Here is a 23,124-nt window from a genome sequence, read left to right on the forward strand (position 1 = left end):
TGGGCCATGAAAAATGATCTTACCCTCTGCCACTAAAATCAAGAGACATCTAACATCTCTATAAGGTAAGATAAAAAGTCCTTAGTTTGCTATGTAAAGCCTTCAAATCTGATCGATCAACCTTCCCAGTTTTATGTCCTCAAACTGACCTACGTAAATAATTTACTCCAAACAAAGTCACAACTTTTATGAAAACCTTTTACTCCATGCGTTAAATGCACTCCTTAACAGGCATGAATCTAACCTAATGAATCGAATATAGTCACCAGTCAGAAAGGAAAATTAAACGTGGAGATATTTCTAAATCTCACAGAATCTGGTCTTAAGTACTATTCTTGTTATTTTGCCCAAGCGGTATCACCACAAGAAAACCTTGTCATATATTAATAAGCAAATATGAAAGTAAGAATAATAATCCACTGTATCAATTGATTTTCAGTTTCTAAGAGCAAATCTCTTCCATGAAGCCAGGGACTTTTGTCTGTCGTCTGGGGAATCCTCTATCCCATAACACTGCCTGGCATCTAGTATGAAATATTAGCAGGGGTGAAAAAAACCACAGTGGAGCAACAGAAAAAATAGTTCACATCCAGTCTTTGTTTTAATGTTTATTGGTAGAAACAGATCTTCAATGCGTACTTTGTGTTTATATAAACTCTACATTCTCTTAAAGGTTTTTGTTTTGTTTTCATTGGAGATTTTTAGCCTCCAAGTGAACTTAACATAGCATCTATGCATCTGATTCTTTATAGACTTTTTTTAAGATTTTAAAACTAGATTTGAGAAACCATGCATATTCTATACCTTATTTAATAATCCAAAGAATTGTTTGCACTTTCAGAAAAGTTACAAAAAGGTTGAACACAAGTTAAATAACCTATATGGATCTAAATTTTCCATTTCTGAATACTTTTTCAGTATTATATATTGCTTGCTGTCTAATAAGTTAGATTGTCAGAGACACGTCAGTAAATTATCTCTATTTTAAAATTATATCTGAATCCCCTTTCTCTGAGATGATCTTGCCAATATTAAACATTGTGCCATATGCAGTATTAGCCCAAAAGCTTAAATAAGAACCAAACTTGTAGACTGAATACTTTAACCTTAAAATTACATACCTATATATACACCTATGGTATGCTGCATATTAAATTTAACATTTCAAGTAACATATATAGCAAACATTCAGCCAAATACTCTTTCATGAAAAGATACTGTCCTTAAAATAAAAAGTTAATGAAAAGCTTATTTAGACACAAATGTCTAGACATAAGTACTAAGCCTATGAAACTTGAAACTAAAGTCTGCTATACTATTAAGAAAAAGAAGAATCATTCTTAACCTACTGAATTGCGCAGATACAAAAGTGCTTAGCATGACAAAATTACCAAAAATAAAAACATTTTAGAGGTTATTTGGTTCTAGCAATATTAACTATTCTGTATTTCTGGATAATTTAACATTTGTATTTTAAATTTTATATAAATTTCTTTTTAACAAGTTTAAAAAAGCACACAAAAAATAGTTCAAACTATATATAATCTGTTATTTTTCATCCTGGTTAGCTTATCACAAATAACTCAGCAAAACAATACTTGAACATTCAGTTCTACTAAAAAACAGTATTTGAGTAAATCCCACTTTACCCATTGTTTGCTAAGTTGGACCCTAAAACAGGCTGCCGACAGATCGGACAAGTGCAATTCTCTGAGAGCCATCGGTCAATACAATGAATGTGAAATTCATGCATGCAAGGTAATTGCCTGAGCTTGTTTCCAGTTACGTAGTCACTGATACAAACACTACAGATTTTACCTAGTTCACTATCAATACTGTTATGCTCATAGTGCCGGGTGGAAAGATTGTCAATCTGCTCTTTGGTTAAACCACGTATTCGATCATCATCATCACCTTCATTTAGTAAAAAAAAGTGAGCAAGGCGAAGAATAGGTAGTGTTCCAGTTTCAACTAAATTGTTTGAATTTCGCAACTGCCTGCCACCCCTATTGTCACTGTTTCCAGTATGAGGCTGGGTGGTCTCGTTTTCACCATGCATTTCAGTGCTGACTCCTTGGGCCTGCCTGTCTTGAGAGGAACCTTCCCTGTGCTGGCTCCTGTTGTTAACTGTACCTAAGTTACTTAGTTCTGAGTGCATCTCTGGTAAATGCTGGCCATTTCTCTGAAGCTCTGACTCAGATTCAGCCTCCATTAGAGAACTCAGTTCTCCAAACCCAGTCATGATCTGCCTTAAAATTGACCGAAGAGCCACTGATGATGGCTCAACAAGCTCATTCTCAGAAATCCTACGAAGAGGAACTGTTATGGTACTAACATAGGTTCGAATACCTGACCGCTCTAAACGAGAAATGGTTCGGCGAAAGCCCCCACTATTGCTTTCAATAGTGACTGTATTTTCTGCTAGCCCTACTCTGGATCGAGTTCTATTTGCAATACTATCCCGATCTCTATTTTCTCCAGGACGGATCCTTCTCACTTGAAGGTCCAGTGTGATTGTTGGATGTCGTCGTACAGCAGTTGAGGATCTGCTGGATTCTTCTCCTTCTTCTACTGTTATTCTTGACACAAGCCTTGAATTAGAGAATGGGGTATATGCAGTACCTCTGCGTTCTCGTTCTCTATCTGGCTCTGAAAAGACTCGAGTTCTACCTCTCCTTCTAACAGATCTTCTAGTGGTTTGCTGTACTGGTCTACTTTCCCTTTGGGAACTATGATAAACAGTGCCACTCTGTCTCTGAATTGGTGAACGGCTTCGACTACTGAAAGTAGATCGTAATCTTATTGGCTCTAATCTTTGGTTTGTATTCCTCACTGTAACATTACTTCTATCCCCATTTTCCCAAACATGTGCTGCTCCAAACCGTTGCCCCTCCCTTTGCCTGAGTTCACTACCACCTGATTGGTTTGTGTGACTACTGATATTAGTGTGTGAGGCGTTAGCTCGAGGAATGCCAGCTGCTCCCCCAGTTCCAGTTCTTAACCTTCCCAGTGTTGAGAAAGATCCTTCAGCTGGATTTTGCCCCCTTGAAGCAAGCCTAGTCCTTGGAATGTTGGAACTACTACCACTGAAATTCACTGAGGTTTGGCTTCTTGTTCGCCTAGCCACAGGACTAGTGGACCCTTGTTGCCTATTTGCAGTATGAGCTCTGTTCCTATCTGAAAGTGGAATGTCTGTATAATCTTCTCCATGAATTTCAAATCCTCTATTTTCATGATTTATGTGGATTTCCAAACTAAACCGAAATTCTCCACTGTTCGGGTTTGTTCGACTCACAGCTCTCCAAGTTTGGTTCCCATTTTGTCCACTTCGAGTTGCATTTCCTGTGCGCCGAAAGGTATTCAACCATTCTAGAAGAGAATCTTCATGTGAACTTTCTCTAGGGACTTCTGAGTCTAGAAAGCAAAGCAAATCAACTTAAGGTCAATTCCTAAGACACACCTTACAGCTTTATTGAAAACTTGTAAGACAAACAAAGTTTGTAATAAATTAAAGAAGAGCTGTGGATTTTAATGAATAAAAGATGGTAAAAAGACAACTTTTTAAAAGAAAAGTATATATACTATAAGCACATTATAAAAATTAAATTACTATTTACATAATTACAAAGTTTTAAATACTATTTATGCAACGCTATGGAGAAATCCTCATTCTTACTTTCTATCTGCCCATTACTAGCAAAATACTAAGGCGAATGAGAAATATATCCACTACCAAAATTTTACATTCAAACTTTACGTAAAATTTGTCCTGTATTTGTGGAATCTTTCTGAAAAAGTCAACTCAGTCATTTTTGCAACTAGGTATTTCTGTAATCTTAGAAATTTTTCCTATTTCTCAGGTGCTGCCAAAAATGTACGTATCAAGAAACGTGAGTTTCTGAATATAACATTAAAACCACATTACTGTACTTGTCTTTGTGTGAAGCTGAGAAACTAGGCAAGTTACTTAAGGTCTCTATGGCTGATCCTTGTCTATAAACTGGAGATAATAATAGAATCAATCTCATAGGGTTATCCTGAGGATAAAATAAGATGCTATATATAACATAATTAGCATAATATCTGGCACATAAAAAGCCACACCATAAATGTTAGCTGTTATACATAATAAAGTACATTTTCTATTCATTTAGAATGTAAGCTCCAAGAAAACAAAGATTTTTGTAGTTTTAGTCACTGTTACATCTCCAGCCTCTACAACAGTACCTGGTATAAATCAGACTTTCAATTAATATTGCTCAATTAATCAATTTAGAAGTAAATGTGTCACATATAAACTTCTTTGACTAAGGTACTGCCACTGTGCCAAGCTTAAATTTTCCATTTATAACCAGTAGAGATTATATAAAGTACTAAATAAAAAGCATCAACACATTAACTACACAAACTTCAACTTTAAAGTTTGTTCTACTCAAAAATAGCTATTATAGGCTGGGCGCAGTGGCTCACACCTGCAATCCCAGCACTCTGGGAGGCCAAGGTAGGCGGATCACAAAGTCAGGAGTTCAAGACCAGCCTGACCTACATGGTAAAAACCCATCTCTACTAAAAATACAAAGAAATTAGCCAGGCATGGTGGTGTGCACCTGTAATCCCAGCTACTCAGGAGGCTGAGGCAGAATTGCTTGAACCCGGGAGGCAGAGGTTGCAGTGAGCCAAGATTGTGCCACCGTACTACGGCCTGGGTGACAAGAGTGAGACTCCTTCTCAATAAATAAATAAATAAATAAAACAGCTATTACATGACATCATTCTGATTTCATTTCATTCCTGCAATCTCTCATAAGACTTTTTAAAATGTTGAAGTTGAAGCTATTAATCAGCTGTTGATGCCAATAAAATAAATAGCAACTGAGTCATATTCCCAAGATGATGAGCTGTTTTATATTTGATGAGTACATTTTCCATTCAAACATATCAGTATTAATTATCGTATCTATATAGTACAACTCACATATCTAAACACAAAGAATAAAATGTGTTAATGTCTACTTTCCATTTGTTTGGAAAAAGATATGAGTAAAAGGCAGGTGAACATGAATTATTTTAAATGCTACTTCCTTTTTTGATTAACTTTTGATTAAGTGTAGCGATGATGGTGCATGTGAAAGAGTTTGCCAAGTACCTAGTCAAATCTACCTTACTCTTCTTCCATTGTAAAAGCACTGGAAATGGGCATGTGGACAGCCTGGCAGTTAGGTATGGCCATGAGACTAAGTTCTCGTGAATGGAACGGGAGAGTAAGCGATACATCCTACTCTCAGGCTAGCGCCTGGACCTCCTTCTTACCAGCTAGAACCTAGATATGGTTGCAACTTAGCCAGATCATACAAATGGTACCCTGGAGCAGTGATGCCCCATAAAACTTTCTCAAGTAATGAGTATGTTCTGTATTCGTGCTGTCCAATACAGAAGCCACTAGCCCCATGTGACTATTAAGCACCTGAATGTGGCTAGTATGATGAGCTAAATTTTAAATTTTATTTAATTTTAATTAATTTCCATTTATTTATTTATTTATTTATTTATTTTTTTTTTTTTTTTTTGAGACGGAGTCTCGCTCTGTAGCCCGGGCTGGAGTGCAGTGGCCAGATCTCAGCTCACTGCAAGCTCCGCCTCCCGGGTTTATGCCATTCTCCTGCCTCAGCCTCCCGAGTAACTGGGACTACAGGCGCCCGCCACATCGCCCGGCTAGTTTTTTTGTATTTTTTTAGTAGAGACGGGGTTTCACCGTGTTAGCCAGGATGGTCTCGATCTCCTGACCTCGTGATCCACCCGTCTCGGCCTCCCAAAGTGCTGGGATTACAGGCTTGAGCCACCGCGCCCGGCCAGTTTCCATTTAAATAGTCACATGTGGCTAGCAGCTACTGTACTGAACAGCACAGTTGCAGAACCATTCTGTTAGCTGAATGGATTCCAGGAGGATTTCTTTCCCCGGACTGTTAAGTAAGAAACTTCTAGCTTATTGAGCCATTGCACTTTGGGGTTTTTATATGACTTCATGGTAACTAACACAATGATTTTGATATAATATGTGAAACTACTAATAAATACCTCTGAGGAGGGAAGTAGAACTGGTTAAGAGGAACACAAAAGTGGCTTTTACTTTTAACTGTACATACTTCATTTAGTTTGAAGCTCTTTTACAGTACTTTCTTTATAAGAACTTTTTATATGTAAACCATCAAACAGAACAAAGAAATAGAAACAGGTTTCCTAACTCAGTCTTTCTACATGGTTCTATATACAAATTTTTAGAAGCTGAGAAATATCACTTTAGAAAAAGTAGTGTGTACATTCCAAGATTAAAAATAACTATGCTGGGAATTAACTTAATTGTATATTATTTCATAAAGCTCTCTGAAGGCAATCTGTGTGTTTAAGACATCTTTGCATTCACTCCTCTGTCCTATACTGCCTAACCATACTGCTTTACTACTCATATACATATTGTCTGAATGAGTATCACATTAAAACTGGAAAAAATTGAAGACAAACATACTATACAAGGTCTAAGAATTTCATTTCTGCAAGTGCTCCAATCAAGCCTGTTCCTTATGGAAAGGACTCCATAGTACCTCTGTAATTCGTTCCATTTCTCAAGTCAGGCTGAGATGCTAGCTGTTCCTTGACGCCATCTAACCGCTGTTGCAGTTCTTCTGATGTTATTTCTCCTAAAACAATGAAAAATTGCTCATTTAAGAATTCTGAATTAAGTTTTATGAGACCTCATGAAGGGTAAGACTAATCTTTAGTAACCTATAGAAGACAAATGTCTTATTACTTTCATATGTTCTGTAAATTGAAGACAGTTAAAAACTTGTACCAACGCGCATCAATTCGGTTGTGCTTCATTTATTAATCTTGTATTAAAAATTATTAAAATAAGATTTAGCCGGGCGCGGTGGCTCAAGCCTGTAATCCTAGCACTTTGGGAGGCCGAGACGGGCGGATCACGAGGTCAGCAGATCGAGACCATCCTGGCTAACACGGTGAAACCCCGTCTCTACTAAAAAATACAAAACAAAAAACTAGCCGGGCGAGGTGGCGGGCGCCTGTAGTCCCAGCTACTCGGGAGGCTGAGGCGGGAGAATGGCGTGAACCCAGGAGGCGGAGCTTGCAGTGAGCTGCGATCCGGCCACTGCACTCCAGCCTGGGCGACAGAGCGAGACTCCGTCTCAAAAAAAAAAAAAGAAAAAAAAAAAAAAAGGATTTAATTTGAATAGCCAGGCACGGTGGCTCATGCCTGTAATCCCAGCACTTTGGGAGGCCGAGGTAGGTGGATCACCTGAGGTCAGGAGATCGAGACCATCCTGGCTAACATGGTGAAACCCCGTCTCTACTAAAAATACAAAAAATTAGCCGGGCACGGTGGCGGGCGCCTGTAGTCCCAGCTACTCAGGAGGCTGAGGCAGGAGAATGGTGTGAACTTGGGAGGCAGAGTTTGCAGTGAGCCGAGATGGCGCCACTGCACTCCAGCAGGGGGGATAGAGGGAGACTCCATCTCAAAAAAACAAAACAAAACAAAAAAAGATTTAATTTGAATAGTTGGTAAAGTGCTGCCAGTTGATACACTTAGGAATCTATAAGCAATAACTCTGTGGATTTTTGTCAGTTAAAAAGAAATTAAGGGAGCTTTTATAGAGAAAACTTCACATCGTTACTTGAATTTTATCCCTATTACTTCATTATATGGATCATCAATATAAAAACATACAATATATAAATATACAAATTTCCATTAGTTCATTTGTAAAAAACTTTATGGAACACATTGGGCTTTTGGGGGGAGTTATTAATTCAGCTGAATAAATAAATTATAATACCCCAAATGAATTCAAATTGGGTTTTAAGTCAAATTTTTTTTTGAGATGGAGCCTTGCTCTGTTGCCTAGGCTGAAGTGCAGTGGCATGATCTCGGTGCACTGCAACCTCTGCCTCCCAGGTTCAAGCAACTCTCCTGTCTCAGCCTCCCAAGTAGCTGGGATTACAGGCACACACCACGACACCCGGCTGATTTTTTGTATTTTCAATAGAGATGGGGTTTCACCATATTGGCCAGGCTGGTCTCGAACTCCTGACCTCAGGTGACCCACTCACCTTGGCCTCCCAAAGTGCTGGAATTACAGGCATGAGCCACCACACCCAGCCAAGTCATATTTTATTTGTATAAAAATTACAAATAGGACCATATATGTAAATACTTAACACCATTATGTACATTAACCTGTTTCTTAGTTTGGCATTTGTGTAACAGTGCTCCATGTCCCATATTTTCACCTTATAAAATACAGAAGCCAGTGATTTTCTACTTTATTACACTAAAAAGTTCTTAAACTCACAAAAACAATATACTATACTTTCATAAAGAGAAGCAGGGAAAAAGAATACCAATTCTCCTTATCTTGAAATCCTTCCACCTAATGATGAAAAAAGGTGTCTCCTCTTTTACCCATCTCTTACCAGGGGTGCCTAAAAGGTTATGGTCTCTCATAAGCCGATAATCTTCATCATTGAGGTCATTAATAAACTGATAATAGGCCTCTTCTCTGTGGAGACGCTCTTGCTGCCATCTTCTCTCATTTTCATGATGATTATGGTCTTGAGATAAGGTTTCTTCACTGCCACCATCTGATCTAGATCTAGACTGATTCATCCTGAGATTCCTGGCTTTCTGTTCAAACAACAGAAACAAAATTCAAGGTGTTAAGTCATGGACCACATTTGGCTTTGTATTTTTAACTTACAGTTTTTAATTTTTAAATGTTGCCCCCTACCCAAATACTGTATTTGCCAAGTCTTGCAGTGAGAACCTTACATATAAAATGAAAAACAACTTCTAGGAAATACAACACAATTGGAGCTACTTCTTTGCCTAAAGCCATTAAGTCAGACTGGATTTGGGTTTACCACACAATGCTCATGCCTGAATACCATAGTGATTATCTCATTTTTGACCTGGCTAACGATCTGGAAAAGTTGATCCAGAAGTCCTCATTTATGTTTCAGTATCTGGGTACTTCACATTAATTACAAATTTTAGGCTTGAATTATGCACATTCTTCACTTAATGAGCAAAGGGATATTGGAATGATATAATTTACATTTATTTTCAGCAAGGTATTCTTTCCAAAATAAGGCTCATGAATGTAATATTATCCCCCACTGCACTTCGTTGAGGTGAAAATCATTTAGCCTAATTAATATCTACTGAACAGACTGGGAGGTGATCTCTCGTCAAAGCCTACCAGGAAGACTTTGAGACCCAACAGGAAACAAGACATCATGTATGGCTCAAGGATTGTGAAAGTGCATCAGAGCACTTTGTATTTCCCCATATCAAGCCTCATCCTTAAGCCTGGAATGGTTAGTCCCAGGAGTTTCAGAGTGCCAGTGAAAGTTCCTGACTTTGCCTAAGAAAACACTATTTTTGAATTATATTTAAATGTCACTCCTGAGAAGCTCGCTTTTAAACTATAAGGAAATCAAGGGAGAAAGATGTTTGTTTCATAAATATTTTAAAATTTCTTAAACACATCTATTTAGTAAGTCACACTAAAACTCACTTAAGGATATTTTTAAAAATCCAGATGCCCAAATCTCATCCCCAATCCTTGATTAGAGTTTCCCTACAGTTTTCCAGAGTAGGGCCAGGTCTGCTGTTAAGAGCTAATTTGGGTGTTCTGCAGATGAAATAAACTATTCCTCAACAACTTCTGGCATGTCACTAAACGGTAGGAGTAATACAGCACCTGATTCAGTAGAGGCTGGAGGCTCAAATGGCGAGGCTGCCAGTGAAGCAACGGTGCAACTCCGCCTCTCGAAATACACCAGGTGTTTAATAAGCAAGCTGCTTTAAATATAAGGTGAAATTAGCCTACAAGTCTAAAATACTGTAGGAGTAAGCAACTATTCAATTTCACCTGTAACACTAAATTACAAATTCAAGGATTTTTTTCACTGTGGTTATTTTGTCATTTTGAACAAATGACCTAGTAACATTATCCACTCAAATACGAATTAACACTACTAAAAACTCAAGATTTCTATCTTCAGATTAGGACCATAATTAGCAAAGAGCATATTTCGTAGGTACAGCAATAATAGGATTTTTGTAATAAATAAGTTTACAGAAACCTATCATAAAATCAAGCTACTCTAATATTATTTAAAACTTAAGAGCTTCTCCTTAAAAGTAATTTTCTTATACAGTTAATCACAATGAAAACAAAGCGAATACCTTATTTTCCTTTCGACATGCTTTTAACATATGCCATGGTATCCATCCTTCAATTGCTTGTGCCTTTTTTGAGAGTGGCCCATCTGAAGCAATAAAAGAGAGTTGAATAGTTCAATAAACTGTCTCTTTGAAGGCCAGGAACGGGTGGTAGTCTCCCCACTCTGCTGCAAAGCCAAAGCGAATTCTCCAGTGGATTTTGTTAGACACATCTAGAAAATTAGATCCCCATACAATTAGGTCATGCAAACCTCCGCAAGGCCCCTACCTCCCGCAACAAACTTAGGCCTTTCGTCCTACACGTCACTGCTCCTGGGTTTACGCCTCCTCTCTCAAAGGCCTTCCTTCCTATCCTGTTCCCATTCGGATGTTACCAGGGTTAGGCGTCTCTGGCTTACTTTTAAACCTTGACTTTCTTGCCACCCCCACCCTCCGTCCCGCTACTGGTTTCTTTCCTTGCCGTTGCGACGGAAGCTCGCGCCGGGGGACGACCCCCAGTATGATAAACAAAGTGGGCTCCAGGGGCCCAACCAACCTCTTCCCAAACGAGCCTCAAGTAACGCTTCCCTTAGCGACCTAGATTCCCACAGGGAAGCACGTGATAGACGGTGCATCCCAACCAATCCCCAGCCAGCGGAGCGCATTAAGAGGGCAGTTAACCAATCGGAGAAGAGATGGGTGGCTCGAAGGATGGCCTGCTTTCCCCGGCGTCTCCAGGAAGTAGTGATGGGACCCAGATCTTTCTCTCGAACCCACCTCTCCAAGTCCCGGGCCTTCCGCCTCCTGCCCGGAAAAAGTGTGCCGCGGACGGCCGTTCTTTCGGGTGCTGGAGGCTGTGACTAGGAGGCGGGATAGGCTTGCCGCCGCGCCTCCGGAGCCCGCTGTGCTCTCGAATTGGCCACTGAGAGAAGCCGGAAGCCCGTGCTGCAGCGTGGGGTCGTCCAGCTGGGGAGGATGCTCCGCGGGAGGAACGGCAGTCCCCAGCCCTTCTTTCCAGACAGCCAGGCTGCCCACTCGGCGGAGGGGAGTCGCTCCGCAGCCGGCCCCGAGCTCGCACCGGAGCTCGCCAGTGCGACTGAAAACTGCGTCCGTCGGGAGCTAGGGTGCCTGCGTCCCGCGTTCCGCCCTCTCCGCGCCGTCCTTACAGTGCCTGCTCCTCGAGGCCAAATACCCGGCCGCTCAGCGCTGGTGGCAGCCACGTAGTCGTAGAGACAGCTTCCTTTCCAGGCTTGGGAAGTCCCAGCACTTAACTCTGCGCGTCGGTGTTGCTTGTTTGCCAGCCAGACTACAAAGTGCACCCAAAGGTGTATTCGTCTCTTTACTTCCGGGTGTAACGTACTACCCAGCCAGGCCCTTTCCCTTGCTATTCGTTGGAACCTGGAAATTACAAACCCTAATAAATTCTGAAGTTTGTCCATCTCTATTTGAGAAACGGTCTCGCCCTATCGCCCAGGCTGGAGTGCAGTGGAGCGATCGTAGCTCACTGCAGCCTCCAGCGACCCTCCCTTCTCATCCCAGTAGCTGGAACTACAGGCGCTTGACACTAATTTCACATTTTTTCTTTTGCAGAGACGGGGGTCTCGCTATGTTGCCCAGGCTGGTTTCGTACTCGGCCTCAAGCAGTCCTCCCACCTCAGCAAAATGGGATTTCAGGCATGAGGCACCCGCTACATTTGTGTTTTTTCACCTTCCCGCTAGGAAAGCAGTTTGAAACTCCCAACATTCCTCTCTCTGATTTTATTTCTGAGATGCGAGGCTTACTAAACTTGGCTCACCATTAGTTAATATGCTGAGTAGGTCTCCGTCTAACCTGGTATAGGCCCCCTTCCTGACATCCCCACTATCCAGATGACTTCATCACTGGAGAGTGCTCACAATGCCGTTACTTGTCATTCCCCCGTTTGTTATTTCATTTCTGCATTAACTTTTGAGGAACTACCATATTCCCGTTATTATGCTGGGCAGTCCTCAGCATCAGTGAGCTACCAGTGTAGTAAGGATCTATGGACAAGTTTTTAAAATAAGCATATGGATATGGATACTAAAATGGAAATATATAAAACAGCCTAGAAAGCCCTTCCAGATCTCTCCGCTGCTTACATTGACAGACTGAAGTCTTGGCACTCTGAAACTGCTTGAAGTTCCGCCACAAGCTACGGGAACTCCTAAGCAACCGCCAACTCCACTTTTACCTAATTTCCTCTGTCTCCCAAAACTCAGCTCAGTTCTCATCTTTAAGGAATTTTTCCTGATACCTCTGAAATAACACCCTTATCTCACCCTCGAGCCCAATATCTACACATAAAACTAGGCAAATGTCCCTTTTGGGGGCTCCCATACTCCCTCTATATAAACCCATTTTAACATGTATTCATGTATTTAACAAATACTGTGACTATGTATTAGGTGCTGGTAATGACAGCAGTGAATCAGACGAACAGTCACGTCCTCACAGAATGAAGTCCTTGCCCTCTTTTCCCCTGGAAAAAGAGTCATTGAGCAAGTACTTGCAATGATTTTCTGATTTTAGGTTTGTCCTACCTAGAGTCTGAACTCCTTAAGTGTGAACAAATGATCTTATTCATTGTTGTAATCCCAGAACTGAGCACAGCACCTGGCAGAACATTCTCCTCAGCCTACTGCATGTATGAGCAGAGAAAAGTGCAATCTTTTGGCAAACAGGATTATTGCACATAGTGCAACGACTTCAGATATTGTGAACACACATCATAGAAAATAAGTAGAAATCATTTTTCATATTTATGTGAATTTTGGAGAGTGCAAATGCAATAATCCAAGTGCAAATACTTTTTACATGTTGAGTGGGAAAGACATTTGTGTCTCTTCCTATTTTTCCTATTTCCTATTATATACCCTAAGAATAAAAAAAAGTATAAAAATGTGTAAATAAAAATCCAATCAAGTGATTTACCAGGTAGGAAGCTGCAGGTTTTTGTGAGTAGAGAGGTAATGTATGTAACTTGAATCCAACACCTTGCTTCCGTTTTTGTGGTCCAAGAAAAAATGACTACCAAGAAGGCCTTAGATACAATAGCTGGAATAGACAGCCGAATCATTCTGGATATCTACTCTGGGTCTCCAGACCTGGCAAGGTCTCTGGTCTAATTAATTTCTGTTTATTGGATTGGTACCTGGCCTTTTGAAGTGTGTATGCCTCATGTAACTCCTGCACTTTTTACAATTAGGAATAAAAAGGTGTAAAATAATTAAAACCATAAGATTAAAAGGATTTTCTGTATACCTGGTAAATTATGTACTTGTCATGTTTAAGAGATTTTGGCTTCATACAACAACAGCCTTAATTACAATTTAAAACAAAATGGAGCACTCGATTTCAAGTTTTTAAGTTTAAGTTGAAATCTTACTAAGTTTATGGATGGCATCGGAACAGCAAAGAGAAATTTAGGCTCGCCATATTGTCTTATTATTGGTTTAAAAATTATTGTGTAAGATTTGAAGAAAGAATTAAATTTAACATTTGAAGTACTTGTGAATGAGATAAAATATTAAATTTATAAATACAGTTTAAAATGTTGGCTTGAAGATAATTAAATAAGTATGTGAATGAGATTGAAAGTTAGTGAAAGGCTAATTCCAAATGACTGTTAAGATTTACTATACTTGGCCAGGCACGGCAGCTCACATCTGTAATCCCAGCACTTTGGGAGGCCAAGGCGGGCAGATCATGAGGTCAAGAGATCGAGACCATCCTGGTCAACATAGTGAAACCCCGTCTCTACTAAAAATACAAAAATTGGCCAGGCACGGTGGCGAACACCTGTAGTCCCAGCTACTTGGGAGGCTGAGGCAGGAGAATCGCTTGAACTCAGGAGGCGGAGGTTGCAGTGAGCCAAGATCGTGCCACTGCACTCCACTCTGGCGACAGAGCGAGACTCTGTCTCAAACAAAAAACAAAAACAAAAAGATTTACTATGCTTACCACTAGAATAATAAGAGCTGTGAACCAAATGTGAAAACCTAAGGTGTAACTAGGACATTGAATTTGGAACTAATAAGTTGAATATTAACTGTTTAAGGCAAATATTTTTTTAAAGAATATTTTCTTTATTTCCTCATAGCTCTTTTAACAGCTTTATTGAGATATAATTCACATACCATAAAATTTGCCCATTTAAGGTATATAATCCAGTAGTTTTTAGTATAATCAGAGTTGTGCAGCATTCACCACAATCTAATTTTAAAACATGTTCATCACCCCAAAGGAAACCCTACACCTATAAACAGTTACCCTTATTCCTACTCCACCCTATTCCCAGCCCCTGGCAATCACTAACGTACTTTCTGTCTCTGAATTTGCCTAACGTACTTTCTGTCTCTGAATTTGCCTATTCTGAGCCTTTCAAACAAATGGTATTCTATGTCACGTGGTCTTTTCTTTCTGGTTTCTTTTCTTTCTGGTTTCTTTCACTTAGCATAATGTTTTCAAGGGTCATCATGTTGCAGCATGTCTCAGTATTTCATTCCTCAAGAGAAACTTCGGAAGAATCCTTTTCTGCATATGAAAACAACCCTCCAGGACACTCCTGATAACCTGGGTCTTAATTAGGCCAGAGATGGTCTTGGATCAGGTTACCTAGAAATGAAGCCTGAGACAAGGATTCTTATTGAAGTGTTTTATTAGGACAGTGCACTCTGGAGAAGGGGATAGAGGAAGCAGGACTGGCCAGAAGGACAAGGAAACAAGAATGAGCCTCCACTGATCCCATGAAATTCACCACCACGTGCTGGCCGACAAGGCCAGCTCTTTGTACATACGTGCCCGTCCATCACTGGGTGAGATCTTCAGGGGCAGGATTGCAGCAGAACCTCATGCGTGAGGTGGCTCCTGTTTTAGCCAAGGGAAATTCTCTAGAGAAGAAGGCAGCTGAAATTGTTAGCCAACACTCCCAACAGCTGGAGTACAGATGCATGAGCTTATAGAGTGGATTTGGGCAGGAAACAAAAAACGTTCACTATGGTCCACGCTTTGTATTATTGAGATTATTTGCTTCTCATGTTAAGTTTCTCCATCTGAGCAGTTTCTAATCCCAATTTCTGGGAAATTTTTAAAAGACAAGGGTATTGGGACAAACTACAGCCCCTGCTGCTGCAGCTGGTTCCAAGGCCGTAACTGATACTCATTATCTCCCTCCTGCACTACCCTTTCTAGATTCCCCTCCACCTCAGCTAGCACTTCTGCTGGCGCAGGTGGCTTGACTGGCGGATTGAACCAGGCACTCGTCCCTGAGGGGTTTCAGACCCTAGTTATCATGCTCTTACCAGGCTGTGGTGGCTGTACTTATTCATTGACAGGTACAACTAGGCACGGCAATACCAAGAAATGCTCCCATTGGATCTCCTGAGTACCCAATGTATTCCTCTTTGGTCTAATTATGTAGCAGCAGCCTCCACCTTGTTCTGATGGTTTGCTTGCAGGTCTTCCAACATTAAAAGCCCACAGTGATCAGAGAGCACCATAGCTTTCAGTTTAGTGGGACTCTTACTGTGTCCTATGATGAAAGCATCCCACCTCTGAGTATAGGACCTGATTATCCCTTGATCACTGGGTCCACATTTCTATCTCCTGTGGACACAGCACCATATGCCAGCCATTGGTTTAAGGAGTATATTTGCGTTATCCTGAAGAATAACGCTCTAACCTCACAAGGGGTTATTTCCAAGATGGAATTTCAGCCACGCCTTCAATAGGCCATTGCTCCACTCTATCAATTTGATAGCTTCCAAGAGGTATGGTATGTGGTATGACCACTGGATCCTCTGGTCAGGTGCCCAACACTATACCCTCTTGTTGGAAAGTGAGACCCTTGGTCTGAGGCAGTGTTACGTGAGATCCTGTGTCAGACTGTCTGACATTCTGTAAGTCCTGCAGTAGTGGTACTGGCTGAAGCACTGTAAGCAGGAAAAGCAAACCTGTACTGGGAATATATGTCAAATCCAGTCCTGATGAAATGGGACTCTTTCCAGGCTAGAAGGACCCAATGTAATCAACTTGCCATCCAGCAGCTGTTTGGTATTCTTGAGCACTCAGTGTTGGTCCCTGTTGCAAACAGGTCAGACATTCAATAGCAGAAGTAGTTTTATCAGCCTTGGAGAGAGTCCAAGCTGTTGGGCCCATGAATGGCCTCCACCTCTGCTACCATAGCTACTCCATCTATGGGCCCCTTGTGCGAGAACTGGGGTGGCCACAGACAGAGGCTGCCGAATATCTGCTGGCCTAGACATCCTGTCTACACAGTTGGTTGATGCCTCTTCTGCAGTGGAAACTTTCTAATGGGCATTATGTACTAAAAGGTCCTTATACTATGTGCCCCCTCCCATAAGTCTATTTACGTGCTTATTCTCCAGCTTTTCCTAGTCTTCCTTCTTCCAGGCTCTTGCCCAACAAGTGAAGCTCATATTTGTTATTGTCCATGAGTATATGGGCAACATACTTCTATGTCCAAAGTCGATGACTAAATGCACTGCTTGAAGCTCTGCCAAATGGGATGCTTTCCCTTTCATCCCTTTCAGAACCACCCCTGAGTGGGGCAGCAGTGCTGCAGCAGGTATTTCCAGCTTGCATCCACACCCAGCTGACCATCCAGGATCCAAGCTTGGAGTTTTTCCTTTGTTGTCAACTGTTCATGGGGAACTCCCCTAGGCCATAGCTATGAGTTTAGGGAGAGGCATTGGTACAACAGTAGTAGGTGACATGGGGGTCTCAGCCACCTATTTGTGCAGCTCACTCATGCTCTGGACTTGCTTGAACCTAATTGCAGACCTACTGATTCCTTACAGAGGACTGCTGCTGCACCCAGCTGACCTTATGACACAGAGAGTCTGACAGAATCCAACTTATGATCGCTTTGGTGTCTCATGGTCACTTAGTGACCCGTGGTCAGATGCTCAGTTTCTACCAGGGCCCAGTATCATGACAGAGCTGTTTTTCAAATGGAATATATTTCTCTGCAGCAGATGGCATGGCCTTGCTCCAGGATCCTGGGGTCTATGACTCGCCTATTGGGGCTTGCCAGAAGTACCACATAGCATCTTTCTTTACAACAGACACCTCTAGTACCATGGGATCTGCTGGCTCACAGAGTCCAAGTGGCAGGTCTGCTTGTACCAAAGAATGTACCTACCATAAAGCCCTTTATCACCCTGGGCTTCACTAACAGCTAGCAGCTTTCCAAGTCACCTGATAAATACATTGCCAAGTACAGTGACTATGCTGCCTCCAAAACCCAACAAGGCCTACCAAGTATTCTGCTTTTTTTTCTTAGTGGTAGGAATTCAGGCTACAAGAACTTGTCTTATACTTTGGAGGGGATGTTCCAGCATACCCCAGACCACTGGATCTTTAAAAACTTCACTGATGTGGCAGGCCTCTGAATCTTGTTAGCTTCTATCTTCTACCTTGTGGAGAACATATTTTTGTTATTCCATTTTAATCATTAGTTTTATTTGAGGCAATATATCCAAAATAAATTTTTAACATTCAATTATCATGAAGAAATACTAAGGAGATACTTTGCACCCTTTTTTGGGACAAAACCTCTGAAGTCCATGTGTCTACAACACTCATGAAACGTGACAGGGACCTGCTGCTTCTCAAGCACCCAACACCACATGTGGCCACCACGGCACCGCTGGGCTCCGTGTCCGACTGCCCTGCAAAAAGGCTGGGGCCTCTGGCCCAGAGCTTCTGGCCCCTCATGTTCTTCACGGCGGTGCCTCTGGCCAGGCTTTACCCTACCCGGGGAACGACTCTACCCCACCTCTGTTAGCCCAGTGCTATCTGTCCAGACCCAGGGCCAAGGCCCCACCCCCCCCAACCCCGCCTCCTAGCGGCCTTCCCTGAGATTCCTCAAATCAGGGGAACAGGAGGAGTTGCTATGTACCCAGGGGCACCCGTCCCTCCGGAAGCTCTCAGGGGAGGCGGCCCGCAGAGATTCACCCCCACCCTCCCCACCAGCACTTAGCAGGAGGGCAGCTCCCTGGGTGGGGGCGGGGGGCGCCACACGTCCAGCAGCCACATGTCTCACGGGTCTTGGAGGCAGGCCCAGGCTCCCATGGGGTTGGGCGGAGGCAGAGGAGATATCTGGGTTGAACTACATGCTGATTTTGGTCCGAGACACATAGTTGCAGATGGTGCCTTGCCCCTGCATGGGGACGCCCTGCGAGGTGGGTCCCGTGAGGCTGTGGCCGGGCCCTGTGATGCTCATGGAGGTCGTGGGCAGCCTGCTCTGTGCCGTCTGCTGCATGGACACGTGGCTCAGACCGCTGCCGATCAGGCTCTGCGTGAGGGAGGAGGGCAGCAGGCTTGTGTTGATGGCGCCGCTGAGGCTGCCCTGGGAGTGCAGGGATCCGACGCCCAGGTTCATGTTCTGCGTGGGCGGAGCAGGGAGCAGGGACTGCGTGTGGAGAACATGTTTCTTACCAAGGCATATGGAGTACTTGCCATTTCTTGCTTCTAACATCTAATTAACATGGTTTCATAAATATTGGAGACCAGTGCCATGTTCTGCAGGATGCCCAGGTTGTCCAAGTCCCTTTGGACTATATTATATGACAGAAAGCAGGATATTAACATTGCCCTGGCAAGAGAATATTACGTCAATGCCACGTAGAAAAAAACTGCTTCTGATCTTTCTTCCTGGTGCATATAGAAAAGAACACATTTACAGAAGGATAGCTCTTAGGATCGTGCAAAAGTAAAAGTAATGGCAAAAACTGCAATTACTTCTGCACCAACCTAATGCATACATGTACCAAGGCTGTAGTAATATGCTCTAGTAAAGATACCAGATCTTACAAACCAGCTGCAATGGGGCCAATATTCGGCTAAGTTCTTGGTAGTCCACTGTAGTACACTGTGATCTAACCAGTGTTTCTGAGGTCAGACTGGTTAATTAAATAGGGTTATGACAAAGAGCACCACCTCTGCATTCTTGAAGTCTTTCGGGATGGTGCTAATGTCTGCCATTCTCGGGACCTGTAATACTCTTCTTAGTGTGAGAGGGTCTGTTTCAAGGACTACTATTAGAGTTCCTACTAAAATAGCTCTAGTTTCACAGCTCAGGGAACCAATGTGAGGATCCTGCCAAGTGCTAGGTATTTCCATTCTCCATGAAGGAACCAGCGGAATAACCACTGGTGGAGTCCACAGACTCAGTGAACCTGTTTCAGATGGGCGTGGGCCAGACCTTCAGTTATCACCTGACTGTCAATCAGGCCTTCCTGGTAACAATGCAGCCTTTCAGTCCATTGGTTCTGAGTCTGAGAAATGGCTCAGGTCTGGAAACGGGACAAGAGATCATGACTTTCGATTGGGGTGCCCGACCTCAGCCTTCTGGTAGCCTGTTATTAATTGTAGGTTATCTTCTATTTATATGCCTTTAGCACTATTTTTTTCTGTTGCACTATTCTCCTACTTATCTTTCTTGTTCCTAGGAACACCATATTCGATTAGTCCTCTCCATCGGTCCCCAAAGGTCAGTGCCCCTGGCTGACATCCCGACCTGGCTGCCCATTACAGTAATTAAGTGGTTTTAATAGTTAAGTGCTTCTGATGGCTAAGTGCTGTCACCTGGCCTCTGCTATTCTGGAACACTCTAATCTCCTTTGCTACCAGGAAGTCTAGTTCTGTAACAGCATCGCTTATCATCAGCCTCAGCTGCAGAAGGCAGCTTCGCAATGATGTCGGTATCCCTTTCACCGGTGAGTTTCTTACTCCATTAGTTTCCTCGGAACCTCCTGAGGAAAGTAATCACTGGTAGACTTCCTGGTGTTAGACGGTAGATCTGTTCCAGCATGCCCACTTCCCTGAGCCTTTTGTCCTCTTCCTCCACAGCCTGCCATGGCAGTTCTGGGCTCTCCACTTCATTGAATGTACGCCGCTTTTCCCCCAAGCTTCCAAGAGTCATCCAGCAGCATAATAGAATCATCCCGGAGGCAATTCCCAGTGAATTATTATTATTATCATGATTATTTACCCTCATGTTCTCTGTGATGGTAACTTTCCAGCGAATCAAATCCTGTCTTGTAGGCCCCATACCCCATACAAATTCTCCCTTCTCCTGCTTGATATTCTATGCCCCTTGGTCCAGCACCTCATGGTCCCCTCCCATTCTTCCTGTTTTGCTGGTATATATTGCCCATGTCCGGTAACGCTTTGGCCTGTAGCCCCTTTCCACTCAGCACAGCAAACATTAATTACCCCAATTGAGTCATGACGAAGTGTGACCCCAGTTTTGGTCTGGTGTCCAAAAGTGAAAGGTGGAAGGCAGGAAAACATTGTCCTATAAGGGTCCGTTTCATTTGAAACTTCTGCATAGCAAGGAAAGGAGGGCATTATCTTTTAGCAGTGGGAGTGGATCACTTCTGCAGACACCTTGGTTTGGTGGAATCTGGGGGTCAAATGCTGCATCTGTCTACCCAGCAATGAGATATAGCCTTATTCCACAGTTCAGAGTCCCACCCTACCCTTGCAGGGCTCTGCCTTTAACGAAGGAGATCTGCTTTGACTGAACATTAAGCCTTCACTGTAGTTCTTTGTTGCAGAAAAGGGTTGGGCTGTCTTCCAGCTGCAGGTGACGAGAGTCTCTTGCAATGCTGTCTAGCAGGCCCTCTGTCTCTCACAGTGCACTTTTCATTCATGATTAGCTGACTTGAGCCTGTCATTTCCTCTCTTAAGCACATCATTGGTGACCAGCAGCAGCCATCCAGTTCTACGGTCCCTTCAATTACTATTTTCCAATATCTCCACAATGCCAGGGACGGCACCAGCCACTGCATTCCCTTTCACCCGCATCATATTCCAGCCCACCACAGGTGAAAGGCAGCCTGGACAGGTATGCTGAGAACTGACAATACTCCACCAACGTCCTCATGATCCATTGTCTAGTAGATGATCCAACTCCAGAAGTCTGTCCTGCTTCCTGGAACTCCTCTGGCACCAACTATTGCAGGTGGGATTCTCTGGAAACAAAGCCTGAGTCAGTGATTTAAGATGAAGTACTCTTCAGGAGAGACCTTTCAGTAGGGAGGGAAGAAGAACAGGGAAGGGGAAAGAGCTGAACAAGAATTTGCCAAAGACTAGCCTGAGCTTAGGCCTTTTATTTGGAAAAACCAACCCTATCTCCCTTTGCCTGGCTAACTCTTTTAGGAGTCATTGTTCTTATAGCTCCTTTTGGATAAGAGTCACTGGCCCCCTCGGCATTGGCTAGGTTTTCTGTCTACGTGATCTTACAGTAACCTGCGGTAACCTGTGTCTTTCACTTATCAGATGGTATTATAATTTCCTTTCTACTTGTTTAAGGAAAGGAATTTTCCAAAATGGTACTCCCTTCTCTAAGGATCTCAGCATGCCTCAGGGCGAGGGGAGGGATAGGAAAGGATACATATATACCCACACAGGCATACACACATATACACTTTTAACTTCCCAGGTGATTATATTATATTTGCAGCCCTACCCTAAACCCTTTCATATCTACTAGCCCAGTGGTTTTCAATGTTGGCTACATACTGGGATCTTCTAAGGAGCTATTAAAACTACTGATGCATGGGCCTGATTCCCAAAACATGCAGAATTGATTGGTTGGGTATGGGGCCTGGGCATCAGTGATTTTAAAATTTTTATATATTTTTTGAGATGGAGTTTTGCTTTTGTTGCCCAGGCTGGAGTGCAATGGTGTGATCTTGGCTCACTGCAACCTCCACTTCCCATGTTCAAGCGATTCTCCTGCCTCAGCCTCCCAAGTAGCTGGAATTACAGGCACCTGCCAGTTAATTTTTGTATTTTTAGTAGAGACAGGGTTTCACCATGTTGCCCAGGTTGTTCTCGAACTCTTGACCTTAGGTGATCCACCCGCATCGGCCTCTCAAAGTGCTGGGATTAGAGGCATAAGCCACTGTGCCCGGCCATCAGTGATTTTTTTTTTTTTAAAAGCTCCCAGATTATTCTAATATGCAGTTGAGATTGAGAACTACTGGACTAGACTATGATGTCCATGGTGGTTGATTTTTCGTCTTACTCCTCTAGATAGTTCCAGGGCCTGCCTCAGTCTCTGTAGTAGGCAGATAATAAATATGGAACAAATGAATGCGTGATTGTAAAAGGTAGAGAGATAAGTGCATTTTTTCCCTCATTATGTCATCAGCTGACATTTAATATTAAGTCATGTTTATAAATACAATTGACCGGAGCGAATTTTTCACTTTAATGTTCACAAATATCCCTGGGAGTATGACCCGCAGACAACACTCCTGTGGTCTCAAACAGCTTCAGGTAAGATCCCAGACACTCCTCAACTTTCCTGGCTTTCAGTTTTCAAAAGTAATTCTCTCTGCCTTGTGTACATTACATGGAGGTCAAAAGTTACCAAACTGGGGGCCGGGCAGTGTGGCTCACGCCTGTAATCCCAGCACTTTGGGTGGCCGAGGTGGGTGGCTCACCTGAGGCTAGGAGTTCAAGACCAGCCTGACCAACATGGTGAAACCCTGTCTCTACTAAAAATACAAAAAGTTAGCCATAGCCAGGCGTGGTGGTGGGCGCCTATAATCCCAGTTACTTGGGAAGCTGAGGCAGGAGAACTGCTTGAACTCGGTAGGCAGAGGTTGCAGTGAGCCAAGACTGCGCCACTGCACTCCAGCCTGGGCAACAAGAACGAAACTCCATCTCAAAAAAAAAAGAAAAAAAATAAAGTTACTAAACCAGGGCCAGGCACAGTGGCTCACAGCTGCAATCCCAGTACTTTGGGAGGCTGAGGCAGGAGGATTGCTTCATCCCAGAAGTTCAAGACCAGCCTGGGCAACATAGTGAGACCCCCATCTCTATTTAT

At 42.7% G+C, this 23,124-nt stretch overlaps 1 protein-coding gene across 3 annotated transcripts; it reads right to left on the bottom strand.

Moving 5' to 3' along the window:
* Positions 1 to 582: 582 nt before the first annotated feature.
* RNF6 (ring finger protein 6) lies at positions 583 to 11,330 on the bottom strand. Of its 3 annotated transcripts, none has more exons than XM_030922285.1 (5): positions 10,794 to 10,865; positions 10,262 to 10,470; positions 8,485 to 8,695; positions 6,600 to 6,695; positions 583 to 3,414 (listed from the first exon to the last, which is right to left on the bottom strand). In XM_030922285.1, exons 2-5 carry the CDS (start codon positions 10,289 to 10,291, stop codon positions 1,646 to 1,648), a joined length of 2,106 nt encoding a protein of 701 aa, XP_030778145.1. In that variant the 5' UTR covers positions 10,292 to 10,470; positions 10,794 to 10,865; the 3' UTR covers positions 583 to 1,645. The 3 variants fall into 3 exon arrangements, with proteins under 3 accessions (XP_030778145.1, XP_010358486.2, XP_010358485.2); XM_010360184.2 differs by lacking the exon at positions 10,794 to 10,865 and adding an exon at positions 11,015 to 11,330 and having other exon boundaries at positions 591 to 3,414; positions 10,262 to 10,344; XM_010360183.2 differs by having other exon boundaries at positions 591 to 3,414; positions 10,262 to 10,344; positions 10,794 to 11,016.
* Between the last annotated feature and the right edge of the window lie 11,794 nt (positions 11,331 to 23,124).

Source organism: Rhinopithecus roxellana, chromosome 18 (assembly GCF_007565055.1).
Source record: "Rhinopithecus roxellana isolate Shanxi Qingling chromosome 18, ASM756505v1, whole genome shotgun sequence".
Taxonomy (NCBI): Eukaryota; Metazoa; Chordata; class Mammalia; order Primates; family Cercopithecidae; genus Rhinopithecus; species Rhinopithecus roxellana.

What these genes read in the sequence shown, in the direction of transcription:
- RNF6 (XM_010360183.2), bottom strand. Translation starts at nt 10,902, where the DNA reads ATGCGCTCCGCTGGCTGGGGATTGGTTGGGATGCACCGTCTATCACGT. An exon ending in TGAGGCTCGTTTGGGAAGAG is followed by an intron (nt 10,345 to 10,793) that starts GTTGGTTGGGCC and finishes TTATTGCTTCAG; the next exon opens with ATGGGCCACTCTCAAAAAAG. An exon ending in CATGTCGAAAGGAAAATAAG is followed by an intron (nt 8,696 to 10,261) that starts GTATTCGCTTTG and finishes TTGTTTGAACAG; the next exon opens with AAAGCCAGGAATCTCAGGAT.